Source organism: Zootoca vivipara, chromosome 16, assembly GCF_963506605.1.
Source record: "Zootoca vivipara chromosome 16, rZooViv1.1, whole genome shotgun sequence".
In the NCBI taxonomy this organism is placed as follows: domain Eukaryota; kingdom Metazoa; phylum Chordata; class Lepidosauria; order Squamata; family Lacertidae; genus Zootoca; species Zootoca vivipara.
Genome location: NC_083291.1, coordinates 30,658,065 through 30,680,616, shown reverse-complemented (window position 1 = coordinate 30,680,616; position 22,552 = coordinate 30,658,065). Strand labels below are relative to the sequence as shown.

At 43.4% G+C, this 22,552-nt stretch overlaps 1 protein-coding gene across 1 annotated transcript in view; it reads right to left on the bottom strand.

Moving 5' to 3' along the window:
• LOC118075317 (ovostatin-like) overlaps window positions 1-22,552 on the bottom strand; it is a 70,116-nt gene that overhangs the window by 1,440 nt on the left and 46,124 nt on the right. The window contains exons 23-35 of the mRNA XM_060268707.1: window positions 21,258-21,341; window positions 19,191-19,367; window positions 17,229-17,310; window positions 13,971-14,127; window positions 13,141-13,215; window positions 12,700-12,865; window positions 9,869-10,089; window positions 5,485-5,700; window positions 3,633-3,757; window positions 1,761-1,851; window positions 1,434-1,502; window positions 1,245-1,347; window positions 853-928 (exon numbers count right to left, since the gene is read on the bottom strand). Of these exons, the coding sequence (XP_060124690.1) occupies window positions 876-928; window positions 1,245-1,347; window positions 1,434-1,502; window positions 1,761-1,851; window positions 3,633-3,757; window positions 5,485-5,700; window positions 9,869-10,089; window positions 12,700-12,865; window positions 13,141-13,215; window positions 13,971-14,127; window positions 17,229-17,310; window positions 19,191-19,367; window positions 21,258-21,341 (1,619 nt within the window). The 3' untranslated portion in view covers window positions 853-875. The remainder of the gene's footprint in view (window positions 1-852; window positions 929-1,244; window positions 1,348-1,433; window positions 1,503-1,760; window positions 1,852-3,632; window positions 3,758-5,484; window positions 5,701-9,868; window positions 10,090-12,699; window positions 12,866-13,140; window positions 13,216-13,970; window positions 14,128-17,228; window positions 17,311-19,190; window positions 19,368-21,257; window positions 21,342-22,552) is intronic.

Sequence of the window (22,552 nt, the reverse complement as noted above, 5' to 3'; positions counted from 1 at the left end):
ATCTAAACCACTTCCAAGATGGCGGACGGAGCTCCATTTGTAAGTAGAAAAATTCGTAAGTAGAGTTATTTGTAAGTAGAGGTACCACTGTATATATAATTTGTCCCTCAGTGAGGCAAACAGGGGCATTCATTGCAACCACTATTCCCCTTCCCAGAGAAGGATGCTATGCTATTCTTGACTGAATGCTGAACATACAGAATAATAATATTAAAAAAATTCCTTCCAGTAGCACCACTTCCAATACCCCTCCAATTCCTTCCAGTACCCCTCCCCATCTTCTGACTACCGGTATACATAAGGGTCTGGTGACGTCTGTTTCAGTTTATCTGAAGAAGTGTGCATGCACACGAAAGCTCATACCAATTGACAAACTTAGTTGGTCTCTAAGGTGCTACTGGAAGGATTTTTGTTTGTTTGTTTCGACTACGTCAGACCAACATGGCTACCTACCTGTAACTAATACAGAATCAAACTTCCTAATACATTTTGGTTCAGAATATCATGCAATTCCGAAATCCTTTTGCAAGGATGCCTTTATGAGTGAAAGATGCCTGGAGTGTGAAATCATTCCCACATCTTTTTGCGTTGAAGCTATAATGTGAATGTCTTCTAGCACTTTTAATTTCTGAGGCCAGCAAGTGTCTACTCCTTCCATGACTGTAAATGAAAAAGTACAGACTTTTCCATGGCTTTTAGGGAAGACCAACCGTAACACACAGAAGACCATTGCTTGACCCTTTCTATGAAACCATCTTCTCCACCGCCTTTCTCCCCACCCCCAAACACCAGATATGATAGCCACCGTCTCACTTCTGTTTCCAAGTTTGATGCTCCTGTCTTCCAACTTACTTTCTCCAGATTATCCAAAGGGTTCAAGGCTCATCAGCGTGGCAAGGGAACGTGTATTCAGCAATACCAATTTCATCTGTAGCAGAGAAAGGCAACCCAAAGTGACTTACAACCAAACATCGAAGAAGCAAAAACTCCTACATAAAAACATTAAAATGGGGGGGGGGAGGGCACACATTAAAAACATCCCGCCCACTTCTAACAGGCCACAGGTAGTTAAAGGTCCAAGGCCTAGGTATGTATAGAGGAAATATTTCTCCCAGATTACAACTCCTGTTAGCCGCAGCCAGCATGGTCACTGGTCGGGAATGAAGGCAGTTGGCAATCCAAAAAATCTAGATGGCATCAAATGAGGGGAGGCTGTTCTTCTATGGCATATTATTTTTCTATACCTGTTTCATAGTAGTCATACACCACCACCGAGGGTGGTTTGAGATTCGAAACTGGAAGGTCTTGGACAACTATGAAGCTGAAACTGATTCCCTTGGTTGAGAGCTGGGAATAAAAGCACATGGGGAATCGTTAGTCTTGTAGCCAGTTAATACTCCACAAAACAAGAGGCAGATCTGAGCAGAACGTACGCCGTCCAGATAGAAGATGACATGGTTTTCTTTGCTTTCCACCTTCATCACAATTCTTTCATCACGAAGCTGTGGACAAGGAAGCACAGGAAATATGAGAACCTTCGCTGGCCACCTGAAGACACACTAGACAGGGTACAGCTGGCCAGTGTGGGCATGGACCTTTGGCTGTCTGACACGCAGGCCACATTGTCTGATTGGTAGTCATAGCCAGGTTGGTGGGAGCCAGTAGGCGAAGCTTCCTATCTCTTGTGGCAGGTGATGCATTTGCAAATTTAAATGACCCACAACCCTATCCCCCAAAGCCATTCCACGTTTTACATTTACCTTTTGCAGAGATGCCGGGTCAGGAACAAAGCCTGTAAGCATCTTCACATCAATGATGGCCATGTTGGAGCTATTGCGCTTCCCGGTGTATCTGAAAGGAAAGGATGACGAGGTCAATCTGAATCCCTAGACCAAAGCCATCTTGGGATACAGTGTGGAATACAGGTGAAATTCGGAAAATTAGAATATCGTCGAAAAGTCCATTCATTTCAGTAATGCAACTTAAAAGGTGGAACCAATATATGAGATAGATGCATGACAGGCAAAGCAAGATATGTCAAGCCTTTATTTGTTGTAATTGTAATTATTTGTTGTAATTGTAATTGTAATTGTAATTGTAATTGTAATTGTAATTGTAATTGTTGTAATTGTAATTGTAATTGTAATTGTAATTGTAATTATTTGTCCAATTATAAATGGAATGTAATTAATGAAATGTAATAGTGATGTTTATTTTTGTATTATTGTAACTATTTGTTTTATTACTGTGGAATTTCCAAAAGAAAGCATTTGTAAAAATGAAAATAAAAAACAATAAGTTGCATTACTGAAATAAATGCACTTTTTGACGATATTCTAATTTTCTGAGTTTCACCTGTATATATATTTAATTGTTTAGGCGGTAAAATGTATCTGTAGGATAAGAGTGTAAATGCTGTCGCTTACAAATTGTGTGTTTGTACTCTGTCTATGCTTTGGAGCTCCTTTACCATCTCAGAGCAGTCAGGAGACCTTTTTAGATTCAAACACCTTGGCCACTGTCATTCCGCCCCTACTTGACTGGTAATGACTCCAGTACGTCTAGGTCTAGGAAATGCAATCCCCAGTACTGTGGCACCAGCCGCCCATTGGGTGTGTGGTTTGTGGGAAGCTAGATACCTAACATAGGACAGAGGGACCTGCTGTCTATACGATGGTTGTTGGGCTGAAATCCTAGGGGTACTAAAACATTGTCACAATTGCTAATCACACACACGTTGGAAATCTCAGGTGAGATACCCACACAGTGGAAGTTGCTCCCTGTATACACGGAAGCAGAGAAAGGTTCAGATAGTTTTCTGTTGCAGAAGATAAGGCTCAGTAAAACAGTTATGGACGTAGACATATACAACTAGTAGATACAGATATATACAGATATACTGTATACAAGTACAAAGTATCTCCATTGCTCTAAATCAGGCATCCCCAAACTGCGGCCCTCCAGATGTTTTGGCCTACAACACCCATGATCCCTAGCTAACAGGACCAGTGGTCGGGGAAGATGGGAATTGTAGTCCAAAACATCTGGAGGGCCGAAGTTTGGGGATGCCTGCTCTAAATAATTCCAGCAATTCAAGACGTAACACTGGACAACTCTACTAACAGACGCTGCAAGTGAGCCGACATGCATTAATTCACAGATACAGTTGGGGCACTGGGCCATTACCATAGCAACTGGCCTGGCTGATCTTGCACTTGCTATTAGCTCACCCATGGGGTGATTTATGCTCATGAAGGAAATTCACCCCTTCTCATGTCCAGTTACTCCAGCAACACACTCATATTGTCCATACCCATCCATTTTCATAGTCCCTGCAGTTATCCTTTCTGCGTGCATACCCAGAAATACCTGTTATCAATGGAGATTAGGCCTAAATGCACAGGACTGCAACCATCACCAGCGTATTGTTTACATGCCAGACTACTGTACTGAAAGTCACAGGAGAAAACCCATTTTAAAAGGTTGGCAATAGAAGCACATACAGGGATGTACCCAGCCGCAGGACTATTCTGCTCTGTCTTTCTGGAACTGTGGTTTTAAGTTACACCTCTTTTTCTTTCTCTTCCACACACATGCAATCTACTATGCATACGAGGTTGATAAAAAGGTACCTGGCTGTGATGGCAATGGCAAACTTTGTCTGGAAGGTGTCTCCACAAGAGACATTTGCCGTCTGCACAGAGAGGAAAAACCCAGAAGACTTTTTGGGAAGGTGGATGTTGTATTTCATAACTGCCTAGAAAACATGGAATAAAAAACAGGGGAGTGAAAATGTAAACTCAAGGCAATGTGGCCTTCACAATGTGTGTGAAAGGCATAGTCTTGAAGAGAGTCACTAGCTTATTTAGAGTCTTAAATGATAGTAAATGAGAGAGACATTGTTGCCTGTGGTGGTCATGTGTATCCCGCTATCTCCTACGTCCACATATTTTGCAGATTCTTTTAGTTCCTAGAAGTATTGCTTAGTTCCTGCCAACCACCACCTATCCTCTCATACAAAGCCAAATTAGCTTTGAAAGCAGAATTTGTGTCCATAGAAACATTCTGTTTTATTTTGAATCTTTAAGAAAAGTTTCCTGTTAATGATGTTGCTTTGAATCTATACTTTATATCTGACTTTCTTCAGTAACGTTCTGTTCTGGATGGTTTTATTTGATGCTTTAATGTGTCGTAAACCGCTTTGAGGTTTCTCTCTCTCTTAAAAACATAAAGCGGTAAATAAATTAAACTAATAACAATGACTTGCCTGCTTAGCTTAGTTGGAATGAGACTCTTAATCTCAGGGTTGTGGGTTAGGCAAAATATTCCTGCATTGCAGGGGGTTGGACTAGATTACCCTTGTGGTCATTCCCAACTCTACAATTCTATGATTCTATGAACAACAACAACAATATAATCAACAGATTGTGGGGTGGGCCAGTGAAGCAGGGGCACCAATCCACATAGAGTGTATCGGGCTCAGGAAATCCTGCCACCATCCCTGGCTAGTGCCATAAGGAATAATGTGCACATAGCGAAAGATGGCATTTGAAATCCTTTTCATCTTCGCAAGTGTGCAAGGTGCACAGGGCCATCTTACGCATAGGCGCTAGGGGTGCGGGGCACCCGGGTGCCAGGCTCTCAGGGGCGCCATGCCGAGAGTCTGGGGCCTGAGAGTTGAGTCTGGGGAAGAGCCCGTCTGGCTCTGTGGTGCAGGTTTGGGGGCGACCGAGCCAGCAAGATGCTGAGATGGCTGGGCGGCTCCGGCCTCCTGAGCACCTGGGACTGGGCAACCGGGGGGCGGGGACACCAATGCCGGGCAGATCTTTGCACCTCGGTGCCAAATATGCTTAAGATGCAGCCTTATCAGCTACTAAGGGTCCTTTAAGTTGCGCCCAGGCAGGACAGAGATAGCCAATAATGACACCGGGGGGTTTGAATCCAGAGAAAGAATTTAATTCTTAAATTTAAGAGACTCCTGGTGGTCAAGCTCACGACAGGAGTAGAGAAACACAAATTGCAAAGCTGCTTATACACTTCTTTGGGCTCCTTTCCCCCTCCTCTGTAAATGTGCACACGCAAGGGGGTCACGCACGCAAGGGGGTCACGCACGCATATATGGATCTTCCTGTGTCCGGTTGTTCTCATGCATAACCACATGCTGACTTAGGCAGCCTTGACTATCTTGCTGCTCTTTGCGTCAGGCATAGCAGCTGATAAGCCCTTCTGTGTTCCAGACAGGGCCAGCTCATCCGGCCTTGATATCTTAGTATTCTGCCTGGCTTCCCCTTTGGCACACAGAGGCATAGAGGCAAAGAGGAAAGCATTTTAGGGGGAAAAGCATCCCAGGAATATGGGGCTAAGCCACACAGTCAGAATTATACAATGCAGGCAATGCAAACTTATAAGATCCGATTTGGCTCAATAATACAATTAGCAAATCACTCTCTACAAAGACAGCCCTGAAGGTGCATCAACAATTACCTGTGCAAAGACACACCCAGTGCCATTCACATCCACTGTATACTCTCCTGGAACATCAGGCAGGGACGTCCGCTGCAGCAATAGGCGATTGTCATTGTTCACTTCAAAGACTCTCTCAAAAGGCTTGTTGGAATGGATCCTGACTGAGTTCCGTCCGTCCGTAGAGAAGGTATATCGGCTGAACAGAGCCAAAGCTTGTATAGCCACTACCGTGTCCTGCAAGAGAATAGCGGCAACGAAAGGGTGCTTAAAGCTTTGTTAAAATTCCATGTGGAAAAGGTTTATAAATTTCTTACAGGCCAGAGTTGTTCCTTTATTATCTTTTAATTATCTTTAAATTGAAATTTTCAACTAAAAGCACTCCCTCCCTCCACACCGGGATACAGCACAATACAAAAAGCAATCTACATATCTCTTTCTTATTTTCCTGATTAAAGTTAAAGGGACCCCTGACCATTAGGTCCAGTCGTGACCGACTGGGTTTTGGCGCTCATATCGCGTTATTGGCCGAGGGAGCCGGCGTACAGCTTCCAGGTCATGTGGCCAGCATGACAAAGCTGCTTCTGGTGAACCAGAGCAGCACACGGAAACGCCGTTTACCTTCCCGCTATAGCGGTTCCTATTTATCTACTTGCACTTTGACGTGCTTTCGAACTGTTAGGTTGGCAGGAGCTGGGACCGAGCAACGGGAGCTCACCCCGTTGCGGGGATTCGAACCGCCGACCTTCTGATTGCCAAGCCCTAGGCTCAGTGGTTTAATCCACAGCGCCACCCGCGTCCCCCATTTCCCTGATTATGGAGACATAAATAGAAAAGGATATTACTGTATCTGGTCTAGATCAACAAAAAAATTCTGTAGACTCTTGTTTTGTTCTCCACTCATGTATGCAATAAAACAGAATTGTTCCATGGAAAATTGGGTCTTTGCACCATTTCCAATTTAGCAGTGAGTTGTTCATTCAAAGCAATCTGCCAAACTTTTTGATACCATGTCATCAATTGTATCCCTTGCAGGTCCACCTCCCCCCCCCCCGAATAGAGCAATAAGAAGTATTGCAGCTACTAAAAGATGTCCTATCAAAGTGCAGAGCTCAATTTCCTCCTCTTCCAAGGTGGAGGCCTTAATTTCACAAACTTAATGTGCATCCCCCCCCCCCGATGTCCTTCAGTATTCTATTTAAGCTAGTTAGTGATTTAAATAGCAAAAACTGAAGAAGAACCCATGCTCACTAATAAAACAAAACAGCACGCAGAGGTTTTCATACTAGTTCCCCAGAACCACCCTTTTAAAAGGATCTCATGTAGCAGGTGATATGGAAGAGCCTTGTCTCCCTGAAGCCTGGAGCAATTTCTCCCAGACAATACAAACAACTCTTACATCTGTTTTAAAATACAAATTTGCATTATCTCGAAAAGCTTCTCTTGGTGAATAATTTGTTTTTTTATTCCCCATATTTGCACCCTCCCCTTCCCTCAAAGTACTCAGAGGAGCATAAATGGGACGTATCCTATTTAAAATTTTCTTTTCATTTCGCTTTTAATTTGTATACTGCCTTTAAGTACTGGTATACACAGTGCTTTTTTCCTTAAAAATGTTTAGGGGTACTCTCATTTTGACTTAAGAAAATCAGCATTTTATAGTTCAAATCGGGGGAAATAAGTACAGTAAATGGACAAAAGTACAGTGGTACCTTGGTTTACAGACACTTCAGGTTACAGACGCTTCAGGTTACAGACTCCGCTAACCCAGAAATAGTACCTCGGGTTAAGAACTTTGCTTCAGGATGAGAACAGAAATCGCGCCACGGCGGCAGCAGGAGGCCCCATTAGCTAAAGTGGTACCTCAGGTTACGAACAGTTTCAGGTTAAGAACGGACCTCCAGAACGAATTAAGTTCTTAACCAGAGGTACCACTGTACAAAGATTCACAAAATGTTTAGGGGTATGCGTCCCCCAAGAAAAAAAGCAATGGGTATACACAAGGCAGTTGACAAGCTGAAGAAGCAACAAAATATACAATATAAACCATATCACATTTTATAACAATCTGATCCAATACACAAAAAGTTATACAGTGGTGCCTCGCTAGACAAATTTAATTCGTTCCACGGGTCTTTTCTTATAATGAAAAATTCGTCTAGCGAATCCCATAGGAATGCATTGAAATTTTTTTTGCCCATAGGAACGCATTAATTAAATTTCAATGCATTCCTATGGGAAACCGCGATTTGCTAGACGAATTTTTCGTAAAACGAATTCGTCTAGCGAGGCAACCTCCGCTAGAAAAAACCTTTCGTTAAGCGGAAATTTCGTTAAGCAGGGCATTCGTTAAGCGAGGCACCACTGTAATAAAAAATAACTTGCATAACTTATAACAAATAAAACAATATTTTATTATTTTATTAATATTTTATTTTCTCTTTACAACGTTTTCTTAGATCGGTGAGGCTGAGAGGGTTGTAAATCATTGCACACAGGGAATGTGAGCACAATGGAACACCCTTTCCCTCTCCTGCCCCTCCAGAAGCCTGAGGGACCCCCCAGATCAGCATTAGGGGGTGGATTGGGAGAAGAATGGAAGTTGTGCTCACAGAAGACATTTTGCACACACAGTGATTTAGGTGGGTGCAACTGAGGGCACCCAACTCCACGCAGTGAGCTTCATGGCCAAGCAGGAGGTAGAACCCAGGCCTCTCCACTCCCAGTTGTTATACCACACAGACTTTTAGTTCCCTTGCCCACCAACTTGATCTGGTTGATTTTATTGCCATGTATGTACGTTTTATCATATGTGGTGGACTTAGAAAGGTAAAAGAGTATTGGGAAATGATATATAATGAACTGAAAAAAAAATGTTCAGAAGTACCGTTCCAAAAATCCCCCCAAACCAGTCCTTTTTGTTGGGGATACTTCAGAGGGAAATTCCCAGGTGTCAAAAAAGACTATTTATGTATGCTACTACGGAGGCCCATGTTTGGTTAGCCCCAAAATGGAAAACGATCAAGGTCCCAACCAGCGGCGTAGCTAGCCGCACGGGCACCCACAGGAGCGATCGGCAAGGATATCTCCGCCCAGGGGGGAATATTGTCACCCCCCCTCAGAGATGACACCTGAGGCGGACCTCACCCACCGCACCCCCCTTCCTACGCCCCTGGTCCCAACCGAAGAAAAATTGCAACTTAAACTGATGGAATATGCGCAGCTAACAGATTTAACATATAGCATAAGAGAACAAGAAGAATGCACGTTTAAAGAAGACTGGAAAATGTTTACTGAGTATATGGGTGAAACCTGTGTTCATTTAAAAATTCTGGTAGCATTAAGATACATTCAACAGTGTAAATAAGATTTGATGCATGTAACATTGGATTACTGAATGGTTTAGTTCATGGGTAGGCAAACTAAGGCCTGGGGGCCGGATCCGGCCCAATAATCTTCTAAATCCGGCCCACGGACAGTACGGGAATCAGCATGTTTTTACATGAGTAGAATATGTCCTTTTATTTAAAATGCATCTCTGGATTATTTGTGGGGCATAGGAATTCGTTCACCCCCCTCAAAATATAGTCTGGTCCCCCACAAGGTCTGAGGGATAGTGGACCAGCCCCCTGCTGAAAAACTTTGCTGACCCCTTGTTTAGTTCATGTAAAATATGCAGGGATGGGTGGTATGCAAAATGAACCACGGAAAGAGGAAAAGGGAAGTAATTAAGGTTGTCTAAATGAGTATTCTGAAATTGTCTAAATGAATATCTGAAATATTCAGAATATTCATTTAGACAACCTTAATTACTTCCCTTCTCCTCTTTCCATATATATATTCAAAATTACATTTCAGAATGAATAATTTTATTGCCAAGTATGCAGAGCCCTGCAGGGCCAGTACTAGGGTTTTTTGCGCCCTAGGCAAGATCACCTTCTGGCGCCCCCCCGCCTTCCTGCTCGGCAATTGGCCAAGGAGGCGCGTGAGGGGAGTGTGGAGCGTGTCCTCCACCGCCCCGCCCCAAAGGCCGCGTGCTCTTTTTTCCTTTCCTTTTTAAAAAATCCATCTGCCTAACAAGTGGGCATGCGCGCGCTCAGGTTCCCCCGCCTCCCCGCCTGCTTCGATTGATTGATTTGAGTGCACCCCCGATTTCTGGCTCCGTCGTGTGGCGTGGCCCTGCGCCCCCTGCAGGGCATTGCAGGGAAGCGCCTCTGCAGCAGCAAGCAGCAGCAGGAGCGAAAGCGGAGGCGGCAGAGAGAGCGTTGTGAGCGGGGAGACACACCAGCGCCCCCTCCATTTTTGCGCCCTAGGCAAGTGCCTAGTTTGCCTTAATGGACGCGCCAGCCCTGGAGCCCTGGCTGTAGCCCATGTGATGGAGGACACAGCACAGGAGTTACTCTACCTGGGTACTGCTGAAGCCTCCATAAGGATTCTGCTGCTTGGTAAGCCAAAGCACAATCTGCGAAGCTGTTGTCAGTTGTGCTGGAGTCGGTGTGGTTCCAGTGAGCAGTGCGAGGAGTACATAAGCAGCTATCTCGACCTCAAATGATGAGGCACGAGGGTAGAAAGAAGGAGACTCTTCTGCAGGTGGCTTATCTTCACGCTCCCAATATAATGAGCCACCTAACAATTGAAAGACAAGCTAATGAAACAGTCCAGAGGCAGGTCAAACCAATATTTCCTTGCAGGAATCTGATGCTCTTCCTCCAGATCCAGGCGGGAAACGTCACAGAAACAGATCTGCCTCATTAAGCTACTGTATAGAGACCACCAGACTTTATGGAGAGCCAGTGTGGTGTAGTGGTTAAGAGCGGTAGACTCCTAACCTGGGGAACCGGGTTCGCATCTCCGCTCCTCCACATGCAGCTGCTGGGTGACCTCGGGCTAGTCACACTTCTCTGAAGTCTCTCAGCCCCACTCACCTCACAGAGGAGGAGGGGGGAGGAAGGGAAAGGAGAATGTTAGCCACTTTGAGACTCCTTCGGGTAGTGATAAAGCGGGATATCAAATCCAAACTCTTCTTCTCTTCTCTTCTCTTCTTATTCAGCTTTGATTTCTAGTCTCATTACCTCTTTTTGTCTCTCCCCCCCTCCCCGCCCAATATACAGTTACACAAGTTAATTTTAAACATATATTGAGCGGCCCAAACATCTTGTTGCTGTTTTTAATAGCGTGGAATGGAGAGAAATGTTCACTATGTGCTTTACAATTGAAATAGTTATATTATCTCTTGATGTGTTGTTTTCTTCCTTAAGGAAATGCAACAGTGGGATGTGTGTGGGGGGGGGAGAGGTTGGTTAATATAGCAGCAATATTCAGGGAAGGGTGAATGCCCCCCATTAACCCCTTCTCTGGTTACAGAGGTTCTTGGAATTGGTGTGTGTGTGTGTGTGTGTGTGTGTGTGTGTGTGTGTGTGTGTGTATCCTTCTTTAGCTATATGTTCTGCAAGTTAAAGCTTTTGAATATTTTAACAAGTATTTGGACATTGTTTTAATTTCAAGAAAAGAGGACAGTGGTGCCTCACTTAACGAATGCCCTGCTTAACGAAATTTCCGCTTAACGAAAGGATTTTTCGAGTGGAGGTTGCCTCGCTAGACAAATTCATTTTATGAAAAATTCATCTAGCGAATCGCGGTTTCCCATAGGAATGCATTGAAATTCAATTAATGCGTTCCTATGGGGAAAAAATTTTCAATTTTTTTTTCAATGCATTCCTATGGGATTCGCTAGACAAATTTTCCGTTATAAGAAAAGACCCATGGAACGAATTAAATTCGTCTAGTGAGGCACCACTGTATTGCACATGATGTTGCCTTCCTAGCTGCAATTTAGCTACTCTGCTAGCAGTTCCTTCCCTTTCCATTTTATTTTCAAAAGAAGCCCATGAGGCAAGTTAGCTGAAGAGACAGTGCCTGACTCATGGGCAGCAATTGAGCCTTATGGCTGAGCGGGGATCCCAAATCCCTTTTGTTCAAAAATGAAGGGCGGGGGGAATGCTGTAGCTCAGGCTTCCCCAAACTCGGCCCTCCAGATGTTTTTGGCCTACAACTCCCATGATCCCTAACTAGCAAGACCAGTGGTCAGGGATGATGGGAACTGCAGTCTCAAAACATCTGGAGGGCAGAGTTTGAGGAAGCCTGCTGTAGCTCAGCAAATGAACACACTGTTTTCTTTTAAACTATTTAAATCTTGAATTTATCCAAGCGTGAGCATCAGAGCAGAACTGCTGTAAATCTTAAGTCACTTTTGACCCCCTCCATCTGAAATGCCACTTCTGGTCACTCAACGAATCCAGTATTGTCCACCTAAAAGCTCCATAAAAGATTTACAGTAGCATAGGCTCGTTTACAAGTTACAACTCATTAAACCCGAGTTCTTTGCATGGTTTAGGGTTGGCACTAGAGGGGAGCAGAGCTCTCATGCCTTTATCAACTATGTGGCAACTATGAGTAAGCCTTTCATAGTATGTATGGGACTACAGTTTGGGGGACTTGCTTCACCTGTTGATATTCTGTTTGCTGGACAGCTTATTACTTGTGACTCCTGATTCATTTTTGTGTGCTCTACCCCTGCCTGAAAAAAAGGGTGCAAATTTGTATGTGACAAAGTGTATGCAGATTTTATGCAAATTTGGGTCTTATTTGGTGAGTGTAATGGAGGATCCAGCCTATGTGCAAAGAAAATCAATAATAATAATAATAATAATAATAATAATAATAATAATAATATTTACCGTATTACTTATATCCCGCCCATCTGGCCAGGCCTCCTCAGCCACTCTGGGCAGGTCAGAACAGAATATTAAAAATAGGGCTGCCTTCAGATGCTTTCTAAAAGTCAGGTTCAGTGGTACCTCGGTTTAAGTACACAATTGGTTCTGGAAGTCTGTACTTAACCTGAAGCGAACTTTCCCATTGAAAGTAATGGAAAGTGGATTAATCCATTCCAGACGTGTCCACGGTGTACTTAAACTGAAAGTACTCAAACCGAAGTGTACTTAAACCGAGGTATGACTGTAGTGCTTCTAAAAGTCAGATAGTTGTTTATTTCCTTGACATCTGATGGGAGGGTGTTCCACAGGGCGGGTGCCACTACCGAGAAGGCCCTCTGCCTGGTTGGCACTCCTGAATGTCCGCAACATTATATAATTTTGCTCACGTGACTGCTCATTCTTGTTTCAACACGTCATTCATTCTGTCAAATAAGTCAATGTTCTGGGAAATGCAACTCACCTACTTTCGTAGCCGATTTAATCAGCTCATCCAATAAGAGATCTGCTTTGGGCTTATTACCAGCTAGGCGAAAGGCATAAGCCAGAAGTGCTTGGTCATAGACTGTGAGATTTCCCTTTTCTAATCCGGCCTCCAAGCAATACAAGGCATTTCGGACCACTGGATGCTGGGTTGGAGGGAGAGAAAAGCTCTGTCAGAGTTTGCAGATGCCACAAAAAACATCAAACAGATTTAAAACATCAAGCAAACATCCAATGCTGTTCTTCCAGCCACACTGCATCCAATCTAGATATTCAAAACAGAAACACATGTGTCTGTCCATGTATGGCCTCCTTTCTCCAGCATTTCTATATGCCTAAACTATTTCTTCCCAGTCTACTATTACATGCACTTTCTTTGATCCTGAACTAAATCAACTGGACAATACTGGAAAATATATACCGAGCTGAGGAATCCAGACTCAAGGAGAGCTGCAGTGATGTAGGCCGCCAGTGAAAGATAATCTTCTACTCCTCCCTTGAAATGCACAACAGAAAAAGAGAGAACAAGTTTTTAAAAAATGAAAACGGAAGGAAGGAAGGAAGGAAGGAAGGAAGGAAGGAAGGAAGGAAGGAAGGAAGGAAGGAAGGGGACAACATGGAGGCAAATAGCAGGCTTGGTGAGGTTCCCAAAAGCATTTTGGAACATGAAGGCCTTTACGTGCTGTTGAAAGGCCCATTATGATTGTTATTAAAATCACATTGGTTCTCCACTTTTTATCCGAGTGTCTCAAGGTGGCATGTTGTTGTTGTTTATTCGTTTAGTCGTGTCCGACTCTTCGTGACCCCATGGACCATAGCACGCCAGGCACTCCTGTCTTGCACCGCCTCCCGCAGTTTGGTCAGACTCATGTTGGTAGCTTCGAGAACAAGGTGCATACCTAGCTTCAAGGTGGCATACCTAGTAGTTATCCCATTTTCTATCCTCATAATAGTCTGTGATGTGCAGTAGCCTAAGAAGTTTAGGCTGAGATTCAGAGGTGATGGCAAGAAACTTCATGGCTCACTTAAATCTAGGTCATGTATAATACTAAAAAGAAGTCTCTTGCTTCCCCAGCTCTCTCTCTTTCTCCTTTTCCCAGCCTACGGTATCTCCAAATAATACAGGTACTTAAGTTAGCTAAGGGTCAGAAATCTTGGGAAGAGGAAGCACTACATTTGCCAGGAAGTACAAAAGCATCACCACCCCAGAAGGAGAGCTTTGCAAGAAACCAACAAGCCCATAGCCATCACCTTCAATGCGTTGTTAAAGAGTTTTCCAACGTTTTGGAAACATCCATCTGATTTTTGCTTGCTGGACAGCCAGATGACGCTTTGAGTTTGGACATTTGGATCAATAAAAATGATATGTGAAGCTCTCGCAAAAGACTTGTACGTGAAGCCAGTGAGCCTGCAAAAGAATGCCATGGAATATATATATTTTTATTCATTTTATATACAAGCACAATACACAACAACTCCAACTAACATATAACCCAAACACCCACAATAAAACATAAAAAACAATAACACACCATAAAAAACAAAAACAAAAACAAATTTACATCTCTAATCTTGATCTTTTCTTAACATTTAAAAGGGGACTTCCTCGGACTCCCCCCATCTGCGGTTCATTTCTGATCCTCTTTAGCAAATCCTATCTCCTAATTTTAAATCATATCCAGTTTAAATTAAAGTTTCCTCTAAAGCAACAACTTATATAACATAATTCTAAAACCTGCAGTTTCTATATGCTTCTAAATCTAATCATAAGCATGCCATGGAATATTAGCAATCACAACCAAACTCGGGTTAAGCTCTCTTGAGCCCAGTGGGAGTGGGTGGCGCTGTGGTCTAAACTACTGAGCCTCTTGGGATTGCTGATCAAAAGTTTGAATCCGCACGGCGGGGTGAGCTCCCGTTGCTCTGTCCCAACTCCTGCCAACCTAGCAGCTCGAAAGCACCCCAGTGCAGGTAGATAAATAGGTACCACTGCTGTGGGAAGGTAAATGGCGGTTCCGTGCACGCTGGCACTCATCAGAGTGTTCCGTTGCACCAGAAGCAGTTTAGTCATGCTGGCCACAGGACCTGGAAAGCTATCTGTGGACAAATGCTGGCTCCTTCAGCCTGAAAGCGAAATGAGTGCCGCACCCCATAGTCGCCTTTAACTGGACTTAACTGTCCAGGGGTTATTTACCTTTTACCTTTACTGATTTCTGAATAGACATGCATATGGTTGCACTGTTACATTTTAAAATGTTCCATTCCTCAGTAAGGTGAATAAAGATACCGTAATACAGTATTTTTTTTGTCCTCTGTAAGTTAAGGCAGTGGTGGGTAGCCTTGCCCACCTGTCAAATTTGACCTCACCAATGGTGAGGAGATCAAAATGTGGCCCACTGCCCACCCCTATCCTAAGGCAAAATTTCCCGCAAACCAAGGCTCGATTCAAAGTGCTGCCTTTATAGTTGAAATTGAATTGAACCTGATTTTGAGGGAAGTCTTATGCGGCTCAAGACCTAAGTACCTCAAGGACCTAAATACCTCCCCCCCCATGAACCAGCCCCCCATGAGACCCTTCATCATATGCCCCCTCCAGGCAAGGTTTGGAGGGTGGCAAGATAAGTTTGGGTCTTTTCAGTAGTGGGCCTCACTTGTGGAATGCTCTTCCAGGGAGGCACGCCTGGGGCTATCTTTATTTAAGACTTTTCTCTTGTCCCGAGCTCTTGCTCTTGATTTGAAGGGTTGCACTGCGACCTCTTTTAGTGGAGTGGAATCTGTAAGAAGTGCCTCTTTAGATTTTTATTGGATGTTCTTAATTGGTTCTTAAATGCTGCTGGAGGAGACTCTTGCGAGTCCCATGGACTGCAAAAAGATCAAACCTATCCATTCTGAAGGAAATCAGCCCTGAGTGCTCACTGGAAGGACAGATCGTGAAGCTGAGGCTCCAATACACCTCATGAGAAGAGAAGACTCCCTGGAAAAGACCCTGATGTTGGGAGAAGGGGACAACAGAGGATGAGAGGGCTGGACAGTATTCTCGAAGCCACCAACATGAATCTGGCCAAACTGCGGGAGGCAGTGGAAGACAGGAGTGCCTGGCGTGTTCTGGTCCATGGGGTCATGAAGAGTCAGACATGACTTGTCACGGTGGCCGGAGTGGGCTACTTCAGAGTAACGACTCTACACAGCTCTGCATTTTATCTTTTATTGGTGCTGAGTATTTACAGTGCTAATGGCAGTGCTATTTACAAAGACACATCTGCTCAGCTTGAATCAGAACCTCCAAGTGGCTTTTGGCGCGTCTTGCGCCAGCATAACAACTTGGGGAGACCCATCCTCTTCCCCCGACGTTTTCTGCGCAATTCCGGAGTTGGGGGGACGGGTCTGCCCCCCTTCCTTCCCCCTTCCTGTCCCACCTGGGACGATGGCTCTTCTACCCTGCCAGAGCCTTGGACACCACTTCCTGTTTCCCCACTTGAGCTGGAGCTTTCCCTCTTTTCAGCCTCGCTCGGGGCTGGGCTGGAACTCAGGAGGGGAGGGGCTTCGCGATACCCCTTGTCCCTCACATGACTAAACGACTGAACAACAACAAATTGGTTTTAACGTATGTTGCTTTGGGTTAGTCCCTGAGAAAAGCCACTAATAATAGTAATACACCAATAATAAGCCACTCAAATCCTTGCTGCAGTCTAACTATTGCCATCAGTGGCAACCCACTGAGACTCCAAGGTACAGACCCATTGTCAATATGAGCTACCTTACTCTAGCCCAGCTGTTGGGCTAGAATCCTCTAGCTCTGTATACCTGAAGGTGCATCTCCACCCCCATCAGCCAGAACACTGAGGTCCAGCTCCAAGGACCTTCTGGCGGTTCCCTGACTGCGAGAAGTGAGATTCAAGGGAACCAGGTAGAGGGCCTTCTCAGTAGTGGTGCCTGCCCTGTGGAACACCCTCCCGTCAGATGTCAAACAGATAAACACATATGACTTTGCAGAAGACATCTGAAGGCATCCCTGTATGAGGAAGCTTTTAATCTTTCTTTCTTTCTTTCTTTCTTTCTTTCTTTCTTTCTTTCTTTCTTTCTTTCTTTCTTTCTTTCTTTCTTTCTTTGCTGTTTTGTGGTGTTTTTATTATGTGGAAGCTGCCCAGAGTGGCTGCCCTCCCCCCAGCCAGTTGGGCGGGATATAAGTAATAAATTATTATTAATGTTGTTGTTGTTGTTGTTGTTGTTGTTGTTGTTGTTGTTGTTGTTGCTGCTGCTGCTGCTGCTGCTAAATTTATATACCACCCTTCATCAAGATATCCCAGGACGTTTCACAGAATTATTATTATTGTTAGTGACCAGAGGAGAAAAAGAAATAGCCTTGGGGCACCGTGAAGACTAACAATACAGCGCAACCTTTCTGTGAAATGTTATCCCACGTAAACAGAGAAGAACTGGCTACCATCTTGCTTAAAGCATCCACTCAATGTGACCAATCACACTATTGCATTTTCCAAGCTCTCTCACCAGGTGTTGCCTTCCTTGTCCGAGCTCCCAAAGGCGCTGTAAGACCCATCTGGGTGCTTATAAGACAGCTGTCTCTGATACCCTGAAAAAAAGAATGCGGAAAAGTCCGTAGTTTTTTTTTAAAAAAACCGAGCACGCATTTTAAAAACAAAACATTAATTTAACATGAAGTGAAAAGCCCCCAATACTTGTGTTTGCAATTTAGTGGTTTAAAAGTGCAGCACAATCCTATGCATGTTTTTGCAAAGCATGTTCATGTGTTGTCGACTAGGGCTTACTTCCAAGTAAATGTGTCCAGGGAAAGAATTCAATGTGGCTTTACAGCAATTGTTTTGTGAGTCCAAACTTTTCAGTTTGTCAGATGTAATGGTTCCCCCCCCCACTCCTCCCCTTGTACACTGGTCTAGGGGTTCTTCTGAACCCCGCAGCCAATTTTGGGGTGTGTACATGGGGGGGGGAGATGTGAGGGTCCCTGTTGCACTACTGGGAGACTTTGTACTGACTTCCACTAGTGGAACTTATTAGTGGACTCCTACCCTAGGATTGCAGCCTTAACCAGCCTGATTAATTGCCTACTCTGGCACTGGTGGCATTATTACAGAAAACAAATTCTGTGCATCTTCTGAGCAAAATGTTGAGCAATTCCAAGGCGGCTTCAAGTGTGTCGAGCCCCTACCCAAGATGTACTATCTTGGCTCTCGACATGTACCTAAGGCGAACCTACACTCATGGTTTTTAATGTTAAGGAAGAGTTAAAAATGCTTTTGATAATGTAGATGGACACATGACACACTTTTTACATTCATAATGTGTTATTGCCTTGCCTTTTTATTGCTTAATTTTTAATCATTTTACGCTGTTATACCGGTGAAAAACTACCTCACATATTCCTATGCAGTGTTTTACTTTTTTTTACTGCATTCAAACTCCGACCCCACCCAATGTCATTCAAGGGGCAGTGTTCAGTTTCTCCTCCTGCCCTTTGCTTCTTCCAAAGGACATGGAGGGAGGGAGGGAGAATTAAAATGTGCAGGAGAATTAAAATGTGTAAGAGAGAGGAGCAGAGCAACCAGCAATCAGCCCCAGGAAAGAAAGAGCATTTCGGAAAATGGTGTGGCCGGGCATTACTTACAAAAACAAGGTGAAAAACATTTTAATTAACAAGCATGTCCTGTAACTTTTTAGAACAAAAATATATATAATACTGTTCCAATAGAGGGGGGGGGGGGACGTTAAACAGGTCAGTGTAGATCCAACCCTTGTTTTCCCTAAAGTGCTCAAGATGATCTACATGGTTGTCACATAAAATTTGACTATATGATTAGAACACCCTTAAGTGTTCTTAGGGATGTGGGTGGTGCTGTGGTGTAAACCACTGAGCCTAGGGCTTGCCGATCAGAAGGTCAGCAGTTCAAATCCCCACGACGGGCTGAGCTCCCGTTGCTCGATCCCGTTGCTCCTGTCAACCTAGCAGTTCAAAAGCACATCAAAGTGCAAGTAGATAAATAGGTAAGGAAGGCAGGAAGGTAAACGGCGTTTCCGTGCGTTGCTCTGGTTTGCCAGAAGCGGCTTTGTCATGCTGGCCACATGACCCAGAAGCTGTACGCCAGCTCCCTCGGCCAATAAAGTGAGATGAGCGTCGCAACCCGAGTCATTCGTGACTCGACCTAATGGTCAGGGGTCCCTTTACCTTTACCTTTAAGTGTTCTTAATTAAATTAAAAGCCTGGGTCCACAAATGCAGATCCACATTGTGTTTCAAAAGTAAAATGGCCTTTCCAGTGGACATTTTCAGAGAAGATGACGGGCACATTTAGTCCCGAGAAAAAAAATGCCAAGGTAAGTGTTAGCCATAAGGATGTAAGGAGAGCACTAATGAATGAGAGGAAAGGTCCATCTAGTCTTGTATTCTGTTCACACTGTGGTAAACACAACGACCATGGAAAGCCCACAAGCCTCCTACCACTGGTTAAGTATCCAATGGACTTGGATTTGGTCGCCTCATCCAGTTGTCCTGTTGCATTTAGATATTCCATGACATAAATGATGGGTGCAAAGAGCGCCATGTTCTGCTCCCCACAGCCATAGGGCATCCGGAGAAGCTGATGAAGGTTCTGCATGGCTGTGCCCATGAGGTCTCCTGTCAAAAATATTGTTTTGTCAGCATTTGCAAACAGTCCCTCCGTCCCCCCCAGCACAATGCATTTGGGTGTATTTCCACCAACACAATTCATTTTTCTGCAGGTTTCCCCCCTTCATTTTTTGCAAACGCATTTTTGTAAGCATTGTTCGCTTGGCAAGCTGTGAACATTTCAAAAGACTGCTGTGTTTCCATTCACACATTGCTTCTGAAAGTGTGAATTTGATAGGTTCGGCTTCAAATGAGACCCAAATCAATTTCCCCTCCCAACCTGCTTATCCTACACTGTAAAGACCGAGCAATAGAGTGGGGGAAAGGCAAATGAAAAGCCCTGCTGTGACAGCCAAATTCAGTTAATAATCAGAGGGAATGATTTTACTGTACCTGGAAAAGAAAATTCCTTTTAGTTCTTCCCAAGCCCAAAAGCAACTTTAAAGATGCTGAGCACAAAAACCCTGGACCTACCGGTATTTTTCTGCAGTTTGACGGGTTTCTTAAGCAGAGGCACCTCTCTTATGTCTACAATATTTTAGACTAATTGTTCAGAAAACACTGGGAGCAATTAAGTGATTCTGACCCTAAAACTGCAATGGCTGCCCTTGTGAGAAAACCACTGAAGCTATCTTTCTGAGATTTGCCAGGATTCATATACTCAGAAGGGGCAACCTTGCCTGCAAATTTCATCCAATTCTGCACCCAAAATAAAAAAAGCTTCTTTTTAAAAAAGAGATCACATTCTATATTTTAGAGGCACTTGGTACAAAAGGCTCTGGACCTTTTTGCCTCTAATTTCTTCAACATTGTTTCATTTCTACACCACTTTATAATTTTAAAGGGGGGGATCCTTAAAGAGGTTTACAACCTACACCCAATAAAACAATCCGGAATAAATGTCAAATATAAAATATACATTCAAGGCAGGAATGCATTAACAGGAAACTAAAATATTATCTTAAAGATTTCAAAATAAATACATTACCAAGGAGGTCAACGGCAGAATGCACATTTAACGCAGTAAAATTCACAACAACAAAAATCATCTTAAACATTTCAGAATAAAACATTATTAATTTGGCTGGCTTTATTCACTCTGGAGGGACTGGGTTTTTTTTCCAGTAATAGGGGCATAGCTGCCAAGTCTCCCATTTTCCCCGGGAAAACCCCGTTTTTCCAGCTGTCCCCAGCTGGAAAAACGGATTTTTTTGTTTCCCCCCGGTTTATTCTAAACTAAAATGGAAGGGAATGGGCGAATTCAGTTCGGATGACTTATCATATCTACTACTGTGGGCAAGAATCCCATAGAAGAAATGGAGTGGCCCTCATAGTCAACAAAAGAGTGGCAAAAGCTGTAAAGGGATGCAATCTCAAAAATGACAGAATGATCTCGATACGAATCCAAGGCAGACCTTTTAACATCACAGTAATCCAAGTTTATGCACCAACTACCGGTGCTGAAGAAACTGAAATTGACCAGTTCTATGAAGACTTACAACACCTTCTAGAAATGACACCAAAGAAGGATGTTCTTCTCATTACAGGGGATTGGAATGCTAAAGTAGGGAATCAAGAGATAAAAGGAACAACTTGGCAAGTTTGGCCTTGGAGTTCAAAATGAAGCAGGGCAAAGGCTAATAGAGTTCTGTCAAGAGAACAAGCTGGTCATCACAAACACTCATTTCCAACAACACAAGAGACGACTCTACACATGGATATCACCAAATGGGCAGCATCGAAATCAGATTGATTATATTCTCTGCAGCCAAAGATGGAGAAGCTCTATACAGTCAGCAAAAACAAGACCTGGAGCGTCTTTACTCAAGAGTAGCCGCAACAATCCCCTGACAGAGATTGAACCACAACCGTGTCCTTGCAAGAAACCTATAAACTGACCTATGCAAGAGAAGTAAGCTCTGGCTGATCCTTCCACCAGATTTTCAGGGAGTTTCAGAGACACTGCCTCAGAGACGACAGCACCTGCAGTTAAAATATTACACTTATAATGTATTTATATGCATTTTAAAATAACAATTTATTAAATTTCCAAATATAACAACAAGAAAAAAATCTTCAACAAATTTTTGAACCATAATTTTGATTGACTTCCCTCCCCTCCCCCTCTTGGTTTCATTATTTAATACTCTTTCACGCACGTTCTTGAAAAACCTTATGCTCTTACTGTTTCAATTTTAAACCTTCTTCATCGTGTTAGAAGTGACATATAAAAGTTCTCCTAATGTAAAAATCTAAACAAAAAGCTTAACAGATATGCATTAAACATTTATCCCTTATTTTAAAGTTTAGAGTCCTCTTTCTTTCTTGAGTTTCAAATTAACTAATCTGTCCTGCATAGTTCAATAGTTTATTTTACCAATCTTCTTTGTTTATTTATGTATTTAAATGCAAAGGAGTATATAAACCAAGTACTACATGCAGAAAACAAGCATTAATAGGTGCACAACACTCAACTTCAAGAGATTGATCTTGCTACCTATTAAAAAAGGTGGGAGAGCCCTCTTCTGTTTGTTCACACACATTTCAAAAGCTTGCTGTGAGTGTCACTGCTATGGGAGGCAGGTTTTTTCTAGGTCTCCAGGTTTTGAAGGGCCCCTTGGCAACATAGCCTCAAAGGGCACTCCTGGCTTCCTTCCGTGACTCTGACCCCTATCTTAGTTCTTCCGCTGCGATACCATGACGCCATTCCTGGTTCATCTCTGACAGCAGCTCAGCCCTGACGCCATCCCATTCACAAAAGATATTGTCCAGAGAAAATTGTCTGGCCATTGCACAAAGATTGGCCAGGCATATTCTTTTCTGGACAAGGAATTCCATAACTGGGACATAAGAACTGAAGCCCTAGATCTCACAACAACCCACTCACAGTCGAGCAGGCTTGATGGTACCATACAAGGCTTTTTGTATATTTTCTTACCGATGTTCCTGCACATTAGTGAAACACTGTGCAAAAAGAATAGTCAACTAGTCATAAATACTGTAACAAAAATGCTTTTTTTGCACACTAGGTATGTAGAGGGACAGAGGACAAAATGAACTGAACTAAGAACCACAGCAAACTGCCTGTGTTTGTGCTCTGTACAACATTCATATATATGTATATAAAAACTAGAACAAAAGAGCCCAGTTCCACTTCAGAAATAATCCCAGGTAATTTGGAACGCCAAAAATCA